Source organism: Schistocerca gregaria, chromosome 3, assembly GCF_023897955.1.
Source record: "Schistocerca gregaria isolate iqSchGreg1 chromosome 3, iqSchGreg1.2, whole genome shotgun sequence".
Taxonomy (NCBI): Eukaryota; Metazoa; Arthropoda; class Insecta; order Orthoptera; family Acrididae; genus Schistocerca; species Schistocerca gregaria.
The window spans coordinates 857,241,563-857,258,775 of record NC_064922.1 but is presented as its reverse complement, the minus strand read 5'-3'; the positions used below and the strand labels follow the sequence as shown (position 1 = coordinate 857,258,775).

At 39.2% G+C, this 17,213-nt stretch overlaps 1 protein-coding gene across 1 annotated transcript in view; it reads left to right on the top strand.

Annotated features, from left to right (window-relative positions):
* LOC126355631 (probable flavin-containing monoamine oxidase A) overlaps positions 1–17,213 on the top strand; it is a 268,309-nt gene that overhangs the window by 162,926 nt on the left and 88,170 nt on the right. The window contains exons 4-5 of the mRNA XM_050005996.1: positions 13,777–13,892; positions 14,023–14,156. Of these exons, the coding sequence (XP_049861953.1) occupies positions 13,777–13,892; positions 14,023–14,156 (250 nt within the window). The remainder of the gene's footprint in view (positions 1–13,776; positions 13,893–14,022; positions 14,157–17,213) is intronic.

Sequence of the window (17,213 nt, the reverse complement as noted above, 5' to 3'; positions counted from 1 at the left end):
ATCGCGTGAACAAATATCTATGAATGATACTGTACAATCTGTCCATGTAAGACTGATGATGTTGATGATTGACAATAATGGAAAATGTTGATGGTAAGATGTGGGGAGGCAAAACTGTAATTTGTATCCATTGCATCCATGTGCAATATATTGTCAATTTATGAAGAAATGTGAAAAATTGTTTTGTGCTTATCTAAGACTGAAAAAAATGTATACTATGGAGATATTAATTGGTGTTTAATTTTGAACAAATAATACCACTGCACTGGCCCATACATAATGACTTAATATAAAATCTAAAAAAAGGTAATATTCAAACAATGGAAAATCTAGGATGGAATGTAACAATATTATGAGACTGCAGTCATATGTGTGAGTCACATTTGCATGAGTATGTGCATGCATATGTCTGTCTGTTGTTGACAAAGGCCATTGGCCAAAAGCTTTAAGTGTGAAAATCTTTTTGTTGTGCCTATCTGCGACTCAGCATCTCTGCTATATGACGTATAGCAACTTACCTTCTCATAATATTTTCACATTCCATCCTGGATATTCTTAATTTAGTTTGATACGTATAGTAAATGAATATTTTTTGTCTTCTATCTTTGTCTCCTTCAAAACAATAACATGTCAAATAATTCCATGCCGCTTGCAACTCCCTCCCACTCTCACTATTTTGAATCTTGCAGTCGTACTCACCGCCGAGAATATGACTGCTTGACCAGATCTGGTAATTTTTCATCTATCGTTGACATGGCAGTGGGTGGTGAGCATGGTGTTTGCTTGCCATGGTTGCATATTGCATGAATGCAACTTGAACAGGCATGCAGCATGGTTTTTTCACAAGTTATCACACATTATATTGTAAAGTAAGTTGTAATGTGGCTGTAACATAATTTTGTCTAACAGGAGTAGGTGTGTAGCCATACAGAATCTTGTATGAGGGGCAGTTACCTACTCCCCTGCACCCCGCTGGCTATGCCCATGGCTGGAACTGAGACCCAATGAAGTGAGAGAAAACTGCACTTTGAATACAGAGAGGACAAAAACTTCACTATTTAGTGCAAACAGTTGCAGAATAAATGTTATTGAAATTCTGAGACAAGTAAAAATAAATTCTAATTATAATTTTTCTGATTGTTTGCACTTAAGAATTCTTTTGTGTTTGCAAGTTAAGAAGAGATATACTTAAACTTCTCACTCTTATGAAATGTTACCTCATACAGAGTAGGAATAGCAGTGAAACTTTGTGCATGATGTTGTGTGGGAGGATATTACAATGAGTCTACCACTGTGTAATACTGTATTGTAGGGAATGACAAAGCGGCTGTATTTAATATACAACACAATATACCTTTTGTACCCACAATATTTTGTAACACTGGCAAAGCATATTATCCTAATGTGAGTTAATTGATTTATTTCAATGTTTGGGGACCCATATTTCTTACGTCATGTTTATTTATCTTCCTCCACCTCTGAAAGCCTATGCATTAGTATTTTTGAGTTACCACTGTGAAACATTGACAATCATATGTGATCAATTATATTTCCACTTACCAGTTATCAATGGAGAATTTTGATATTATCAGCATATAAAACTATTAAGAACCCATTATAATTTGTTTCTAAAACTAATTGATTATTCAATTTAACAAAAATGTATTTATTATTCTATGTAAACTATTTTACATATATGTCTTCTGTAAACAAATATCAATGTGAATGATACTGTATGGTCTGTCAGTATGAGACTTTTGTATAATTGATTTACATTTCTCTTTCTGAAGAGAGTTGGTAATGTGGAGGAGATGAGTCAGATTGTAGCTATGTTGATGATGGACAATACTGAAAAATGTTGAGGATTGGACTTGGGGTGGCGTGATTGTAACTTATTCCCATTGCAGCCATGTGAAATATATTGTCAGTGTATGAAGAATTGCAAAACATTATTTTGTGCTTGTTTAAGACTGAAAAAAAATGTATACTATGGACATATTACTTGGTGTTTAATTTTGAACAAATTTCATTTACACCTGATAACATTATCTTGAGAACATAATACAACTGCATTGTTGCTAATTTTGTTGTTTGATGGAACTACAACTGAATTCAGAGACCAAGAAGAAAATTAATGTATTATTTTCAAGATCCAGGCATCCTGTTGGTGAAATCATGCCCCATTTTATTTCATGACAATGAGCTGTTGAAGCAGCAGTTTATAGCAACATCAGGCTTTCTGCAGATGATGCTGTTATCTGTATTGAAGTATTATCTGAAAGAAGCTGCATAAATATTCAGTAAGATATTGATAAGATTTCAAAGTGTTGCAGAGACTGCCAAATTGGTTTAAATGTTCATAAATTTAAACTTGTACACTTCACAAAATGAAAAAAAAATTGTATCCTATGACTATAATATCAGACAGTCACTGCTGGAACTGGCCAACTCATACAAATCGCTGTGTGTAACACTTTTTAGTGATATGAAATGGAATGATCACATAGGCTTGGTTGTGGGTAAAGGTGTTGGTATACTTTCGTTTGTTGGTAGAATACAGTAGAAGTGCAGTCAGTCTACAAAGGAGATTGCACAAATCACTCATGAGATTGGTTCTAGAATATTGCTCAAGTGTGTGGGACCTGTACCAGATAGAACTGTTGTTGTGGTCTTCAGTCCAGAGACTGGTTTGATGCAGCACTCCATGCTACTCTATCCTGTGCAAACTTCTTCATCTCCAAGTAAATACTTCTATCTACATCCTTCTGAATCTGCTTAGTGTAATAATCTCTTGGTCTCCCTCTAAGATTTTTACCCTCCACACTGCCCTCCAGTACTAAATTAGTGATCCCTCAATGCCTCAGAACATGTTCTACCAATCGATCCCTTCTTCTAGTCAAGTTGTGCCACAAATTACTCTTTTCCCCAGCTCTATTCAGGACGTCCTTGTTACTTATGTGATCTACCCATCTAATCTTCAGCATTCTTCTGTAGCACCACATTTTGAAAGCTTTTCTTCTTGTCTAAACTACTTATCATCCATGTTTCGCTTCCATACAAGGCTACACTCCATACACACACTTTTTGAAAGGACGTCAGTCTACATTTTATATTCTCTCTACTTCAACCATTGTCAGTTATTTTGCTTCCCAAATAACAAAACTCATTTACTGCTTGAAGTGTTTCATTTCCAATGTAATTCCCTCAGCATCACCTGATTTAATTTGACTACATTTCATTATCCTCATTTTGCTTTTGTTGATGTTCATCTTATATCCTCCTTTCAAGACACTGTTCATTGAGTTCAACTGCTCTTCGGGGTTCTTTGCTGTTTCTGAAAGAATTAAAATGTAATCAAAAAACCTCAAAGTTTTTATTCCTTCTCCATGGAGTTTAATTCCTACCCCAAATTTTTCTTTTTTTTCCCCCCTGTACTGCTTGCTCAATATACAGATTGAGTAACATCGGGGATAGGCTACAATCCTGTGTTACTCCCTTCCCAACTACTGCTTCCCTTTCATGCCCCTCAACTCTTATAACTGCCATCGGGTTTCTGTACAAATTGTAAATAGCCTTTCACTCCCTGTATTTGACCCTTGCCACCTTCAGAATTTGAAAGAGAGTATTCCAGTCTACATTGTCAAAAGCTTCCTCTAAGTCTACAAAAGCTAGAAATGTTGGTTTTCCTTTCCTTAATCTATCTTCTAGCATAAGTCAAAGGGTCAGTATTGCCTCACATGTTCCAACATTTCTACAAAATCCAAACTGATCTTCCTTGAGGTCAGCTTCTACCAGTTTTTCCTTTCGTCTGTAAAGAATTCGTATTAGTATTTTGCAGTCTGACATACTAAACTAATCACTTGCCTGTGGCAATGTCTCAGAATTTAAAACCTGGTCCTAAATGTCTCTCCTACCATTGTATAATCTATCTGAAACCTTCCAGTGTCTCCAGGCCTCTTCCATGTATACAACCTTCTTTCACAATTCTTAAACCAAGTGTTAGCTATGATTAAGTTACTCTCTTTGCAAAATTCTACCAGGCAGCTTCCTCTTTCATTCTTTACCTCAATTCCATATTCACCTACTATTTTTCCTTGTCTTCTTTTTCCTACAATCATATTCCAGTCCCACATGACTATTAAATTTTTGTCTCTCTTCACTATCTGAATAATTTCTTTTATCTCATCATACATTTCTTCAATCTCTTCATCATATGCTGAGCTAGTTGGCATATAAACTTGTACTACTGTGGTAGGTGTGGGCTTGGTGTCTACCTTGGCTACAATAATGTGTTCACTGTGCTATTCATAGTAAATTACCTGTGCTCCAATTTTTTTTATTCGTTATTATGCCTACTCCTGTACTACCATGATTTGATTCTGTATTTATAACCCTGTATTCACCTGACCAGAAGTCTTGTTCTTCCTGCCACCAAACTTCACTAATTCCCACTATATCTAACTTTAGCCTAGCCATTTCCCTTTTTAAATTTTTTAACCTGCCTACACAATTAAGGGATGCTCCCATCCATAGAATGCAAGTTTAGTTTCTCCTGATAACGATATCCTCCTGAGTATTTCCCACCTGGAACTCCGACTATTTTACCTTTGGAATATTTTACCCAAGAGGACACCATCATCAATTAACAATATAGTAAAGTTGCATGATCTCGGGAGAAATTTCAGCTGTAGTTTTCCCTTGCTTTCGGCCGTTCGTAGTACCAGCACAGCAAGGCCATTTCGGTTAATGTTACAAGGCCAAATCAGTCAATCATCCAGACTGTTGTCCCTGCAACTACTGTCACCCCTCTTCAGGAACCGCACATTTGTCTGGCTTCTCAACAGATACCCCTCTGTTGTGGTTGCACCTATGGTCAAGCTATCTGTATTGTTAAGGCACGCAAGCCTCCCCACCAATGGAATGGTCCATATTTCATGGAAAGGGGTGGGGGGATGGGGGGGAGAGACCAGATAGGACTAACAGGGGATTTTGAATGTAGGTAGAGAAGGACAGTATGAATGGCCATAGGTTTTTTTAGTCAATGGGAGAATGTCACAGAGGCACTGAAGGAACTGAACAGGAAGACTGTTTAAGATAAATGTAAACTGTCCCAAGAAAGTCTGTCAACAAAATATCATGAACCAGCTTTACATGTGACTGTAAAAATATCACTCACATAGGGATTCTGAGTACAAGATTAGACTAATTACTTTGTGCACAGAGGTATTCAAACAATCATTCATCATGCACTCTGTAATGAACTGAATGGAAAGAAACCCTAATAATTGGTACAATGGGATGTACCCTCTGCCATGTACCCCACAGCGGTTTGCAGAGTATAGATGTAGATGCAAATGTGGAAGTGGACCTCTCAATAAACTCATCACATACATTCAATTACTGCTTGATTTGCTGCTACTTACAACTATTCTTTGCTGACCAATAATTACTAGAAATATAACTACCTCATTATTATCATTACCATTTGGATAATCATTATTATCATCAGCCTCTCTTGCATTACTCACTTCACTACCTATGTAAAAGGTTTTCTCATTATACAGATCTGTTTTCCCAACAAAAATTTATAATCATTATCCCCAGAACATATTTCATTATCAACACTCAACTGCTGAACACCATCAGAACATGTGTGCAATTTCGGAGCCGATGCCAGGCAAGTACACATTACGGCGCACCAGAGATTTTGTGCGAGAGACACGCCAGTGCCCTTGGTGAAGGAGGCTCAAGACCGAAGCACGCAAAGATGCAGGTACCACAACACGCGGTGAAGCATTTTCAGTGGAAAGGAGGATAACACCATCCCTAGCCGTGAGGCGGTAATGCAAAGCGTAGTAGTTCCGCAACGGATCAGAAGTCTTTTTGGATGGACAATCTGGCTAACCCTTCTGAATACAGCATAAAACCCAGGAGAGGGGAGGGTCAGAACCTGTAGCAGCCGCCAGCTGGTCCCCAGTGATGGGGAACCCGGCCACAACCCGCTGCTCGGCAACATCCAGGTGGAAACACAAAAGTTCGTCCATATCGAATGCCAGATCAGGACCCATGGGAAGGTGAGACAGTGCATCAGCATTCACATGTTGAGCCATCAGCCAGAAATAAATCTCATAATTGAAATGAGACAAGTAAAGAGCCCAATGCTGGAGGCGGTGTGCAGCCTTGTCGGGAAGTGATGTAGAAGGATGAAACAAGGAAACAAGTGGTTTGTGATCCGTAACAAGATGAAATTTGTATTCATAGAGAAAAACACCAAACTTATGAAGAGCATAAATAATGGCCAAAGATTCTTTTTCAATTTGAGAATACTTTTGTTGGACATCCGTGAGTCTTTTGGAGGCATAAGCAATGGGTTGTTCACAACCGTCAGAAGAATGGACTGCACCAACCCCATATTGAGAGGTGTCTGTGGCAAGAACAAGATGTTGGCCAGGTTGATAAGTAGCCAGGCATTGGGGCTGTTTTAGCATAGTCTTCAATTTCTGGAAAGCCGCATCGCAAAGGCACATTTTTATGCAACAGGCGATGCAACGGCTGAGCCACCGAAGCAGCAGATGGTAAAAACCTGTGATAGTATGCTATTTTCCCCAAGAAGGCCTGCAGTTCCTTAGCAGATGTAGGGTAAGGAAGGGCATCGATCGCAGCGACAGTTTGGTGAAGCAGACGAATACCATCCTGAGAGAGTTGAATCCCCAAGTGCGCGATAGATGCCTGAAAAAATTTTGATTTCTGAAGATTACACCCAATACTGGCAGTCTGTAAGACATGAAAAGTTGTGCGGAGATTCTGAAGATGTTCTTCAGTGGTGGAGCCAGTGACAACAATGTCATCCATGTAATTTATACACCCAGGAACAGGGAGCAATAATTGTTCCAAGAATCACCGAAAGAGAGCAGGGGCGCTGGCAACCCTGAATGGCAATCATTGGTATTGATAGAGGTCGAAAGGCGTGTTAAGGACCAGAAACTGCCGGGAAGCAGTGTTGAGAGGAAGTTGATGATAAGCTTCTGACAGGTCAAGTTTCGAAAAATACTAGCCTCCAGCAAGTTTAGCGAACAATTCTTCAGGTTGAGGCATAGAGTAAGTGTCGATGAGGCATTGAGCATTTACAAGTGGCTTTGAAATTGCCACAGAGACAAATATCACCATTGGGCTTAGCGAAGACAACAACAGCAGAGGACCACTCACTGGAAGTGACAGGAAGCAAGACCCCTGAAGCAGTGAGACGATTCAGCTCTCTTTCAAAGGAGCCAATTGACAACCACCAATACATTTGACGTGAAATCCATTAAAGGAACAGAGACTTACATGTTTGGTCATCCACGACATGAAATGCCAAGAAGTGCTGTTGAAGACATTTTTCGTAATCAGACCATTCTTCCGCTGTCTCATCGTAAGGAGGAAAAGGAGGTAGAGACGACGACGAGAGACACCCCACATTGGAAGCCGCGACGAAATCATGAATCGCATTTGTGAGAAGCGTTTGCTGTTCTATGAGACCTTGCAATAGTTGCTCTAAAGTAGCCATGGAAACCTGTGGGTCAATGATGAAAAAGCAAAATTCACTACCTCATTGCCAATTGTTATAACTTCAAGTTGAAGAAATATATTTCAAGGATGACACAATACATGTAAGTCACAGATCAAGTAAACAATGTAAGACGTGTGTACACTTTAACAGTCAAATCAGAACTGAGTCCGAGTCTAGCGGCCGCTGGCTGGCTGGCCACTTAGGTGGCGCTGCTACTGCATGCGGTGGCACTTTGAAAGATCGGTCCGTCACGACACTCTTACTAACTTCTGCTACCAAATGTAGAAGCAATGTAGTATTGCAGTTTGTAAGTATATATTGTTATGCACTTTGAATGTGTTGACAATCTAGTCACAATGACTACTGTAACTGCAAATTAATTATTTTTACTCTTTTCCTATATTATATGTACAAACATAATGTACTAAAAATGATTTTTGGACTAAATAAATAAATATGCATGCATCATGAAAATTTACCCTTGCACATTTGCTTACACCCATGAAAGTTTTACCACTGGGTGTCTGCATAACAGAATACCCCACATTTCCAGACACTGTATAGATGTATGTTACTTATCTTACTGTTCATCTACTAACTTTCATATTAATTGCAACAAACATTACCTCATTAGTATTCAGTCTGCCTCCCATAAAAACAACATAATCTGCAGCTGTATTCTGCACATTGCAAACCAACAAAACCACCTGATACAGGACTACCGCCTGATCACTAAAAAGGTCTCATACAGGAACCACATCCTGCTCACACTCAAAAACATGTGATGCACAAACCACTGTCTGCCCACAAAAAACACCTGGTTTGGGAAACACTGCCTATTTATGAGTAATCTCAGCCACATCACTGGAGCATGCAACATCTCCACCTACAAACATACAAGATTCAGGTTCTATTGCCTCCACAGAATTATCACTGACTTTCACTGAAGCAAATTCCATTGCACCTAATTCAGTACCACTACTGAAAATATCTGATACAGGAACACCTGCCTGCTCACAATCTCGAATGGATTTTCTACCTGATTCCTTAAATTGCTAGCTCAGCATGACACTTCACTTATCACTGCAGATTCTGATTCATCATTGCCAGCCACAACCTCTTCATTCACTTTAGTTATGGCCTCCCCCATTGCAACATTACCAGCATCACATTTCTGCCCACTGTTTCCCCTTTTAATTCTGTCCCAACTGCATCAACTTCTTATGACAGTTTCTGTCCTTTACATTACAGCTCACATGTATCCTTCCTGATTTAGCATCCAATCTCCAATTTTTGAGCTTACCTTTCAAAATTATCTCTTTTCCACATTTTACACCAAAATTTCTCAAATATGACGTTAACTCTTGTTTTAAAATTACTTCAAACATGTATCAAAAGACCTTTTGTTTGCCTTTCCATGTATCTGTGAGCTCACAGGCTCACACTAGCCATGGACTTGTGAATATTGGGTGATGTTCTGCTTTCCTTATCCATCTCTGTGGGTATCAAGAATACTGAAAATCACAAAAATGACATGCCTGCTACAACACTTAACATAATTATGACTACAACTCTGCTGCTGATGATGACTACTGCTGTTGTTGGCTGCTCTAATGTGATGTGGCACACTGCCAAAGTACATTGCGGTACAGTGTATGACTCGGCGGCAAGCAGAGCTAACAATTCCCTGTTGACTCTATGCCGCATCTCCCTGCCGCTGGCTGTTCAGCGATCGCTACACTTCCGTGGCACTCGGCAAAACATTTTTTGCAGATGGCTGAACTGGCTTTATATGCAATCCTGTGCTGCCTACTGACTCAATTCACTGTTAACTGTCCTGGACCCAGCCCATATATGTGACAATATAGGTAAAAATGTTGCTTTTCTAACTCTTGTTGATCCCAGACAAGACCAACTTATGTGACTATATGGATAGGAAAGGAATTTAGAATTTTTTCACCTTTCTACATTTTACATCTTGTTGGTGTAATTATGTACATTAAAGCTAAGAGACATGAACTGCATGAAAATTTCAGTGACACATTGTTACACATAATGTGAAAATTATGTATGCAGAAAAAGCTTTTAATCAGTGATTTATTGCAACTTAGTATGACAGTAGAAAGAACTTTGTCACATAAATCTGATTCCTCATACCCTTTTATGGCATAATATGCTTTCTTCTTAAACCACTCTGTTAGAACAATCTTAAATGTACTACAGGGAACAGAATGGGCAGCTTTTGGGAGTCTATTGGAAAATATAGATCCTAGATGTGGCCGTTTTGGACCTTAGCTAGCCTGCTGTAGGTTATATCCATTGAGTGTCCAGTTCTTGTATCATGTTTGTGTACAGACATCCCAAGGTTTACAATTATTTAAATTCTCATTAACACTGAGAAGACAATTTTACATATAGAGGCTAAGGACTGTCATAATATTGAGCTCTTTGAAGTGATCTTTACAAGATCCTCTTGGGAAAAATACATCTGATAACCTTTTTTTTGCTACTTGAATATGATTTTTGAACCAGGGCAGTTACCCCATAGATGAGTTCCATTTTTCTGTGTAACATGCCAAGCTGAGTTACTGATCTATGTAAAACCTAACAGTTTGATTATTTTTTGCTTTTCATTGGAGAAACTCTAATTGAAAACAATGTGTTCAGTTTTATTGTTTGTAATTTGCCTGGAACCAGTTAGTACATCGATCCATTGCTACACTTAGCTCACATCTCCTCTGGTTCATCACCTTGTGTGGTTAGAGTTATATCATCTGTGTACAATACTGCCTGACACAGCAAGAATGAGGGTAAATCATTTATACATACAGTGAACAGGAATGATCCCATTACCGAGTCCTGTGGAATGCCTTTTGTAACAGGTAATGAATCTGATCTTTGGTTGTTTATAGTTACCATCTGCTAGGTGTTGCTTAGGTATGACTCAATAATGTGAAGATCATTCTCTCCAGCTTCATAGCACTGGAGCTTTTTGAAAAGCATTCTGTGTGAGACAGTATCAAAAGCTTCCCTCAAATCTAGAAGAGCCACACAAGTTGTTTTCTCAATCCCAAAGGAATCATATATTTTTGTGATGATAGTCTCACCTCTTTGCCAGTGGAAGGATGAGGTCTGACACCATGTTGTGAAGAGCTAAGTAGGTTATGTTGCTCAAAGTGCTGGTTCATCTGTTTGTGCATACAATATTCTATAATTTTTTATATGATTGGTATGGGTGAGATGGAACAAAGTTATCAAGGGATGATTTATAACCTTTCTTATGAATAAATGTTTATATAGTAATTTTTAGGCAATCTGGGAAGATTCCTACATGCATTATGTGGTAAATGGTTTTGGTTAGTGGTACTAGAATTTCTTTCTTTATATTTTTATTACATAATTTGAAAGTCCATAGAAATCTTCTGCTTTTGAGCTGCTAAGTTTGGCAGTTGCTTCACTAATCTGTCTGTAGGATACAAGAGACTAGCAGAAGTTGTCACCTTGCGTACTACCTAGAACAAGAAGCAAAACTACAACTTTATTTCCTTCTTCAGTGAGATTTTTATTTGAGCCAGAACTGGTAAAGTATGTATTTAAGGTGTTTGGTTGACTTGCAATGTTGTTGTACTTACCTCAATTTTGATAACTTTTCTATGCTATTTTTCACTTATTCGTCAAATTGAATATCTAACTGTCATTGGCTTTCCTCTTGGCTCCTCTAATTTCTGATCTGTATGCACTTGGCACTCCTGTGTAAGTTTCCTTCTCAGCTCGACTGTATTGCAATGTACATACACATCTATACTCTGAAAACCACTGTGAGGTGTTGCATTTACCAGTTTCTCAGTTCTTTAGGTTTATTACCCTGGTTCTGCTTTGTGTGGTTTTTGTACTATTTGGGACAACATGAGTCAAGGTTTTCTACTAATAATTTTAAAAAATTTTGTTTCTGCTGTTCACAGACAAGACCAACATAAGTGACTTGATGGATAAATTATTAACAAAAGGTGAATAGAGAAGCTAAAACCTATTGCTTCCACTAAGTAACTACGTCAACTTGAAAATCATACAATCACTGTTTATAGGACTTCTGCAATGTGTAATGTGATTTTTAAATTTGTATATGCTGTTGCTTTAACCCTAAAAAAATTCAGTCACAAATTCAAATAAATGCATACAGAAATTTTGCGGTGAAAATAATGTTTACTATTTACCTTAAATATGGGGTCACATTTTGGGGAAATTCTAAAATGACCATTAGAGTGCAAAAAATGATATTAGAATCATGTTTGGATGCAAACCTAGAGAATCATGTAAAGCTCCATTTAAGATTTCTGGTATTCCTTCTCTCAGACAAAATAAAAAATTACATATGACCAAAAACTGGACATCCTTGTGCCAGAATGGAACTTACCACATGGGAATTAAACTTACCAAAAACATAAAAACAAATACTGATGTCAAACTCTCTGGAAAATCTTTAAAGTGATATTTGCAGAATCACTGCTTTTACTGTGTTGGAGAATATATAGATGTATGAAGTGTGTTATGTACATATTTGAATGGATATTTTTCTGTTCATTCCTGTACACTTTCTTGCACCTTGTAGCTAACAACTATTGTGCCCCCACTTCCCGCTTCCCCATTACTTCCCTTATTCAGACGTACTCCTCACTGACCTCACCTAATCCAGTTACATGAGCTGCCCCCTCCCTTCACAGATATCCTCTCACCAGCCTACACTCCAGTCTTTTATCATCTTTTTATTTATTTTTATTCATATTTTCAGTTTATCTCATACAATTTTCATGCTGATTTTATTTTGTTTTCACTATTGCCTCAACTTACACTGGTTTAACCTTTTCTGACCATATTTTGTCCAATTCATCTTAGTTGTGTTTTTTGTGATATTGCACATATTTGTATGCATTTTTGATCCTTCACTATAGATCTTGCTCCTTTCATCTGTGCCAATACAGAAAAATTTCTCTACCCCCAGGCAGAATGAACCTCCACATACTGTTCCTCCTCATAGAATCCCACCCCAAATGGTCAAACGATGAAATTACCCATCTCCAGCTACAATCCCTCCTTATGTTCAAATTCCATTAATCTATAGCCCTTACCAAAATAGTCCTGCAAAACTGTATAAATCAGTCCCAAACTTCCTTGCACCAACTCTAGTCCATCCATAAAATCTTCCTGCTAAAACTGAAACTCTTGCCTTTCAGAAATTAGAGTAGCATGCTCTCTACCACATCAAAAACTTTACCATCTATTCACCCCATTTAACTATCACTGTCCACAACTACCATTACAAGAACCTCCATCAAACCTGTGCCCGCATCCTTGCACAGCTGCCAGACCTGCCTTACTGACATACTACATTTGCCATACCTCTAGAACTCCCTCCCATCATGCTAAAGAACTGAGTGCCTAAACACACATAATCCCCCTGCCCTCAGCCTTTGCTAGTCACTGTCCTCCAGCTGCCTACCCCTGTCCCTGCTCCCACTACAGTGCTACACATGCCTTCTATTGTGCCAACACACGTGCATATGGTCCTTCCCCCTTCTCTCTACATCCCCCCTCCCCCCCCCCCCCATCCCCGTCTGTCTCACCCTTCCACCAGCACAGCCTCCCTGCACTGCACCCAACAGCTCTGTCCTGTCCCTGTACATCTCTGTACACTCCCACAGCCAGCACTAGCATCTTCCCCAACATTTACCCTGGTATCCCTGCTCCTCCCCACCCCATGCCTCTTCTGTACGCCCACTGTCCATCTCAGCAAAGATTGCTGCTTACACGAGACACAGTTGTGGTCGGGCTTTAGTGCCCAGAGACAACAGTGGCCATGCTTGTGTGAGTTGTGCTTGTGTATATGTGTGTGTGTTTTCAATGTCTCATGAAAGTCACAGTCTGATAGTGAATACATCTTGCATTCTGTTTCATTGTGCCTATCTGCAGCCAATTGTCTACTCTATGTGGTAAATAGTAATCTATCCTTTCCATATCACTGTTATTCCATCCTGGGTTTTCCATAGCTTAAATGTATTAAGTGTATTATTTGAAATTTTAAATATGTGTGCATATAAACCACTTTCACCTCTAAACATGTAAAAGGACTCCTCCAATGCATAATACATTAGCCGCTTTTATAGAATATAGAAGCTATAAAAATACAGTACTATACAATTCTATACAATTATGCATCCTCTTGGTTTTAGGGGCTGAGTCTTCTCAGATTTCGGCATTATATTTTATATCATTTGTTAATGGAAAACAAGGATTTATAAACAAGCTGAAACTGATATTCCCAGGGGACGACACCCAAAGAATTATGGTAAAAATGCTTTTGTTGAATGACTCATTCATCATTATCTTGCTATTAGTTCAATATAACGGCAAAATGTGCATTAATGTTGTTTGTTATTCTACCTAACATGTCTTTCATTAAAGCAAATTTGTTCAAGAATGGTGCACATTATATATCAATGAGGCTTGCTGAGGAAATTGGAGATTCTTTGGAACTGGGTGATAACGTTATAGAAGTAGTTCAGCTTGATGAAACAGTTGACATTATGACAGCAAGTCAAAAATTATATCGGTAAGAAAGTATCTGTGTACCATAATTTATGAACAACATAGAATATATTTATATCATATCAATGAGCACAACCTTTTGAGTCAACATACACATTTTCTAAATTGTTTTCTACAAGAAACTGACACTATTTGTATGTAGCTTCTGTACCCACAAGTCATTTAAAAACCCATGGATTATAAGAGGAATGAAAAAACCATGAGCATGGAAATTATGTGAAATAATTAGGAAATGAAATGAAATTGGGAGGAAAAGGAAAGAGATAAGACTGACTTCATATTGCAAGACATACTGAGCCGTTGTAAGGAAAATGATTAAAAAGTAGTTATGATGGGTTTGTCACTTGCAAAGGCATGTTAAAGATACTTTCAGCTTCCCCCTTGGGAAAGATCCATGTGTCCCTGATGACTGTGTCTAGTGTGTGGTGCACGATCATATGTGACATCCTTTTTCAAAATGTTTGTGTATCATGTAACTGAGGCAAAACCTGGGAGTCAGCTCAGTATTTACTTGAGTTTAAACCTAAAGCCTAAAAACCATGCCCAGGATGGCCAGAAAGCTGGCTTCTACTGTTAATCTGTGTGGTGGATTCAGCCCAGGGCAAGTGCACCTCTCCATATCCCAGAAACGAGTGCTTTAATGTTTTTAACTATCCAGGTGGGCCTGTAGGATAAATAAAATAACTAAAATCCAATTCCCTCTATGTATAGGAACTGTTCTATTGCATGACATCTTTATGATCTGGACTCACAGTGAAGAAGAACTCCAGAATTACCTCTCCAACCTCAACTCCTTTGGTTCCATCAGATTCACCTGGACCTACTCCAGATCCCATGCCACTTCCCTTGATGATGACCTCCATCTGTCCAATGGCCAGCTTCACACATCCGTCCACATCAGACCCACCAATAAGCAACAGTTCCTGCATTATGACAGCTGCCATCCATTCCATATCAAACGGTCCCTTCCCTACAGCCTAGAACTTTGTGGCAAACGAGTCTGCTCCAGATCTAAATCCCTGAACCATTACACCAACAACCTGAAAACAGCTTTCGCATCCCGCAACTACCCTCCCAACCTGGTACAGAAGCAAATAACCAGAGCCACTTCCTCATCCCCACAAACCCAGAACCTCCCACAGAAGAACACCAAAAGTGCCTCACTTGTGACAGGATACTTTCTGGGACTGGATCAGACTCTGATTGTGGCTCTCCAGCAGGGGTACAACTTCCTCAAATCCTGCCCTGAAATGAGATCCATCCTTCATGAAATCCTCCCAACTCCACCAAGAGTGTCTTTCTGCCATCCACCTAACCTTCGTAACCTCTTGGTTCATCCCTATGAAATCCCCAAACCATCTTCCCTACCCTCTGGCTCCTACCCTTGTAACCGCCCCCAGTGTAAAACCTGTCCCATGCACCCTCCCACCACCACCTACTCCAGTCCTATAACCCAGAAGGTGTACACGATCAAAGGCAGAGCCACGTGTGAAAGCACCCACGTGAGTTACCAACTGACCTGTCTACACTGTGAAACTTTCTATGTGGGAATGACCAGCAACAAACTGTCCATTCGCATGAATGGACACAGGCAGACAGTGTTTGTTGTTAATGAGGATCACCCTGTCGCTAAACATGCCTTGGTGTACAGCCAGCACATCTTGGCAGTGTTACACCATCTGGGTTATCTGGATACTTCGCACTAACACCAACCTATCGGAACTCCGGAGATGGGAACCTACCCTTCAATAGATCCTCTCTTTCCATTACCCACCAGGCCTCAACCTCCACTAATTTCATGTTGCCACCGCTCATACCTCACCTGTCATTAAACAACATCTTTGCCTCTGTACTTCCGCCTCGACTGACATCTCTGCCCAAATTCTTTGCCTTTACATATGTCTGCTTGTGTCTGTATATTTGCGGATGGATATATGTGTGTGTGTGGGGGGGGGGGGGGGGGGTGTGCGCGCGCGCCAATGTATACCTGTCCTTTTTTCCCCCTAAGGTAAGTCTTTCCGCCCCCGGGATTGAAATGACTCCTTACCCTCTCCCTTAAAACCCACATCCTTTCATCTTTCCTTGTCCTTCCCTCTTTCCTGACGAAGCAACCGCCGGTTGCGAAAGCTCAAATTCTGTGTGTGTGTGTGTTTGTGTGTTTTATTCGTTGTGCCTGTCTGCCGGCGCTTTCCCGCTTGGTAAGTCTTGGAATCTCTTCCACATGGGAAAAATATATTAAAAACAAATATATTAAAAACAAAAATATATTAAAAACGAAGGTTCCATAGCACTGTTACTGGTTGTGAAGTAACAGTGCTATGTATTTATGTAAATAAATAGCATTATTAACAGTGGCTATTTTTCTGCCTTGCAAGAGCAAACTTGAGACAACTTTCTCTTTGACACTTCAAATAAGTTAGTTACCAGCAATACAAATAAGTTATCTACAAACAGAGATAAATTATTTTTGCATTCCTGTGACAAATGTCAGGTTTGGCACTTAGAATGTTTTCCATTTCTGGTCTTCTGTTGACTGTACAGTTCACAAGAAAAACTTAATTATGATACCAAAGATCTTGCCAGTAGCTCACTTTTATCCTATTCAAGCAAAAGAATTCTGTGTGTCACTTTAAAGAAACCCAGGGAGCGTATGCAATGAAACACAATCTTTAGAATGAAGGAATGTAGATGCACTATAGGAACCAATATTAGGTCCACTCTTATTATATATAAATGAGCTGCTTTAATATACACTTAAGAAAGGATGCACCATGAAGGAATTGCCTGAATGGGACAGATATCTGTAGATGCAAAGTACATGTACAGAAAAATAAACTATTACAATTTCAGAAAAATTAGATGATTTATTCAAGGGAAACTGTTTCATAAACTAAGCTAGTCAATAATGCATTGGTCCACCACTGGCCCTGATGCAAGCAGTTATTTGGCTTGGCATTGATTCATAGAGTTGTTGGATGTCCTCCTGAGGTTGCATTAGATTGTCAAAATTCCAAACTGTTGGGATTCTGCTCATAATGCTCCACACATACTCAATTGGGAA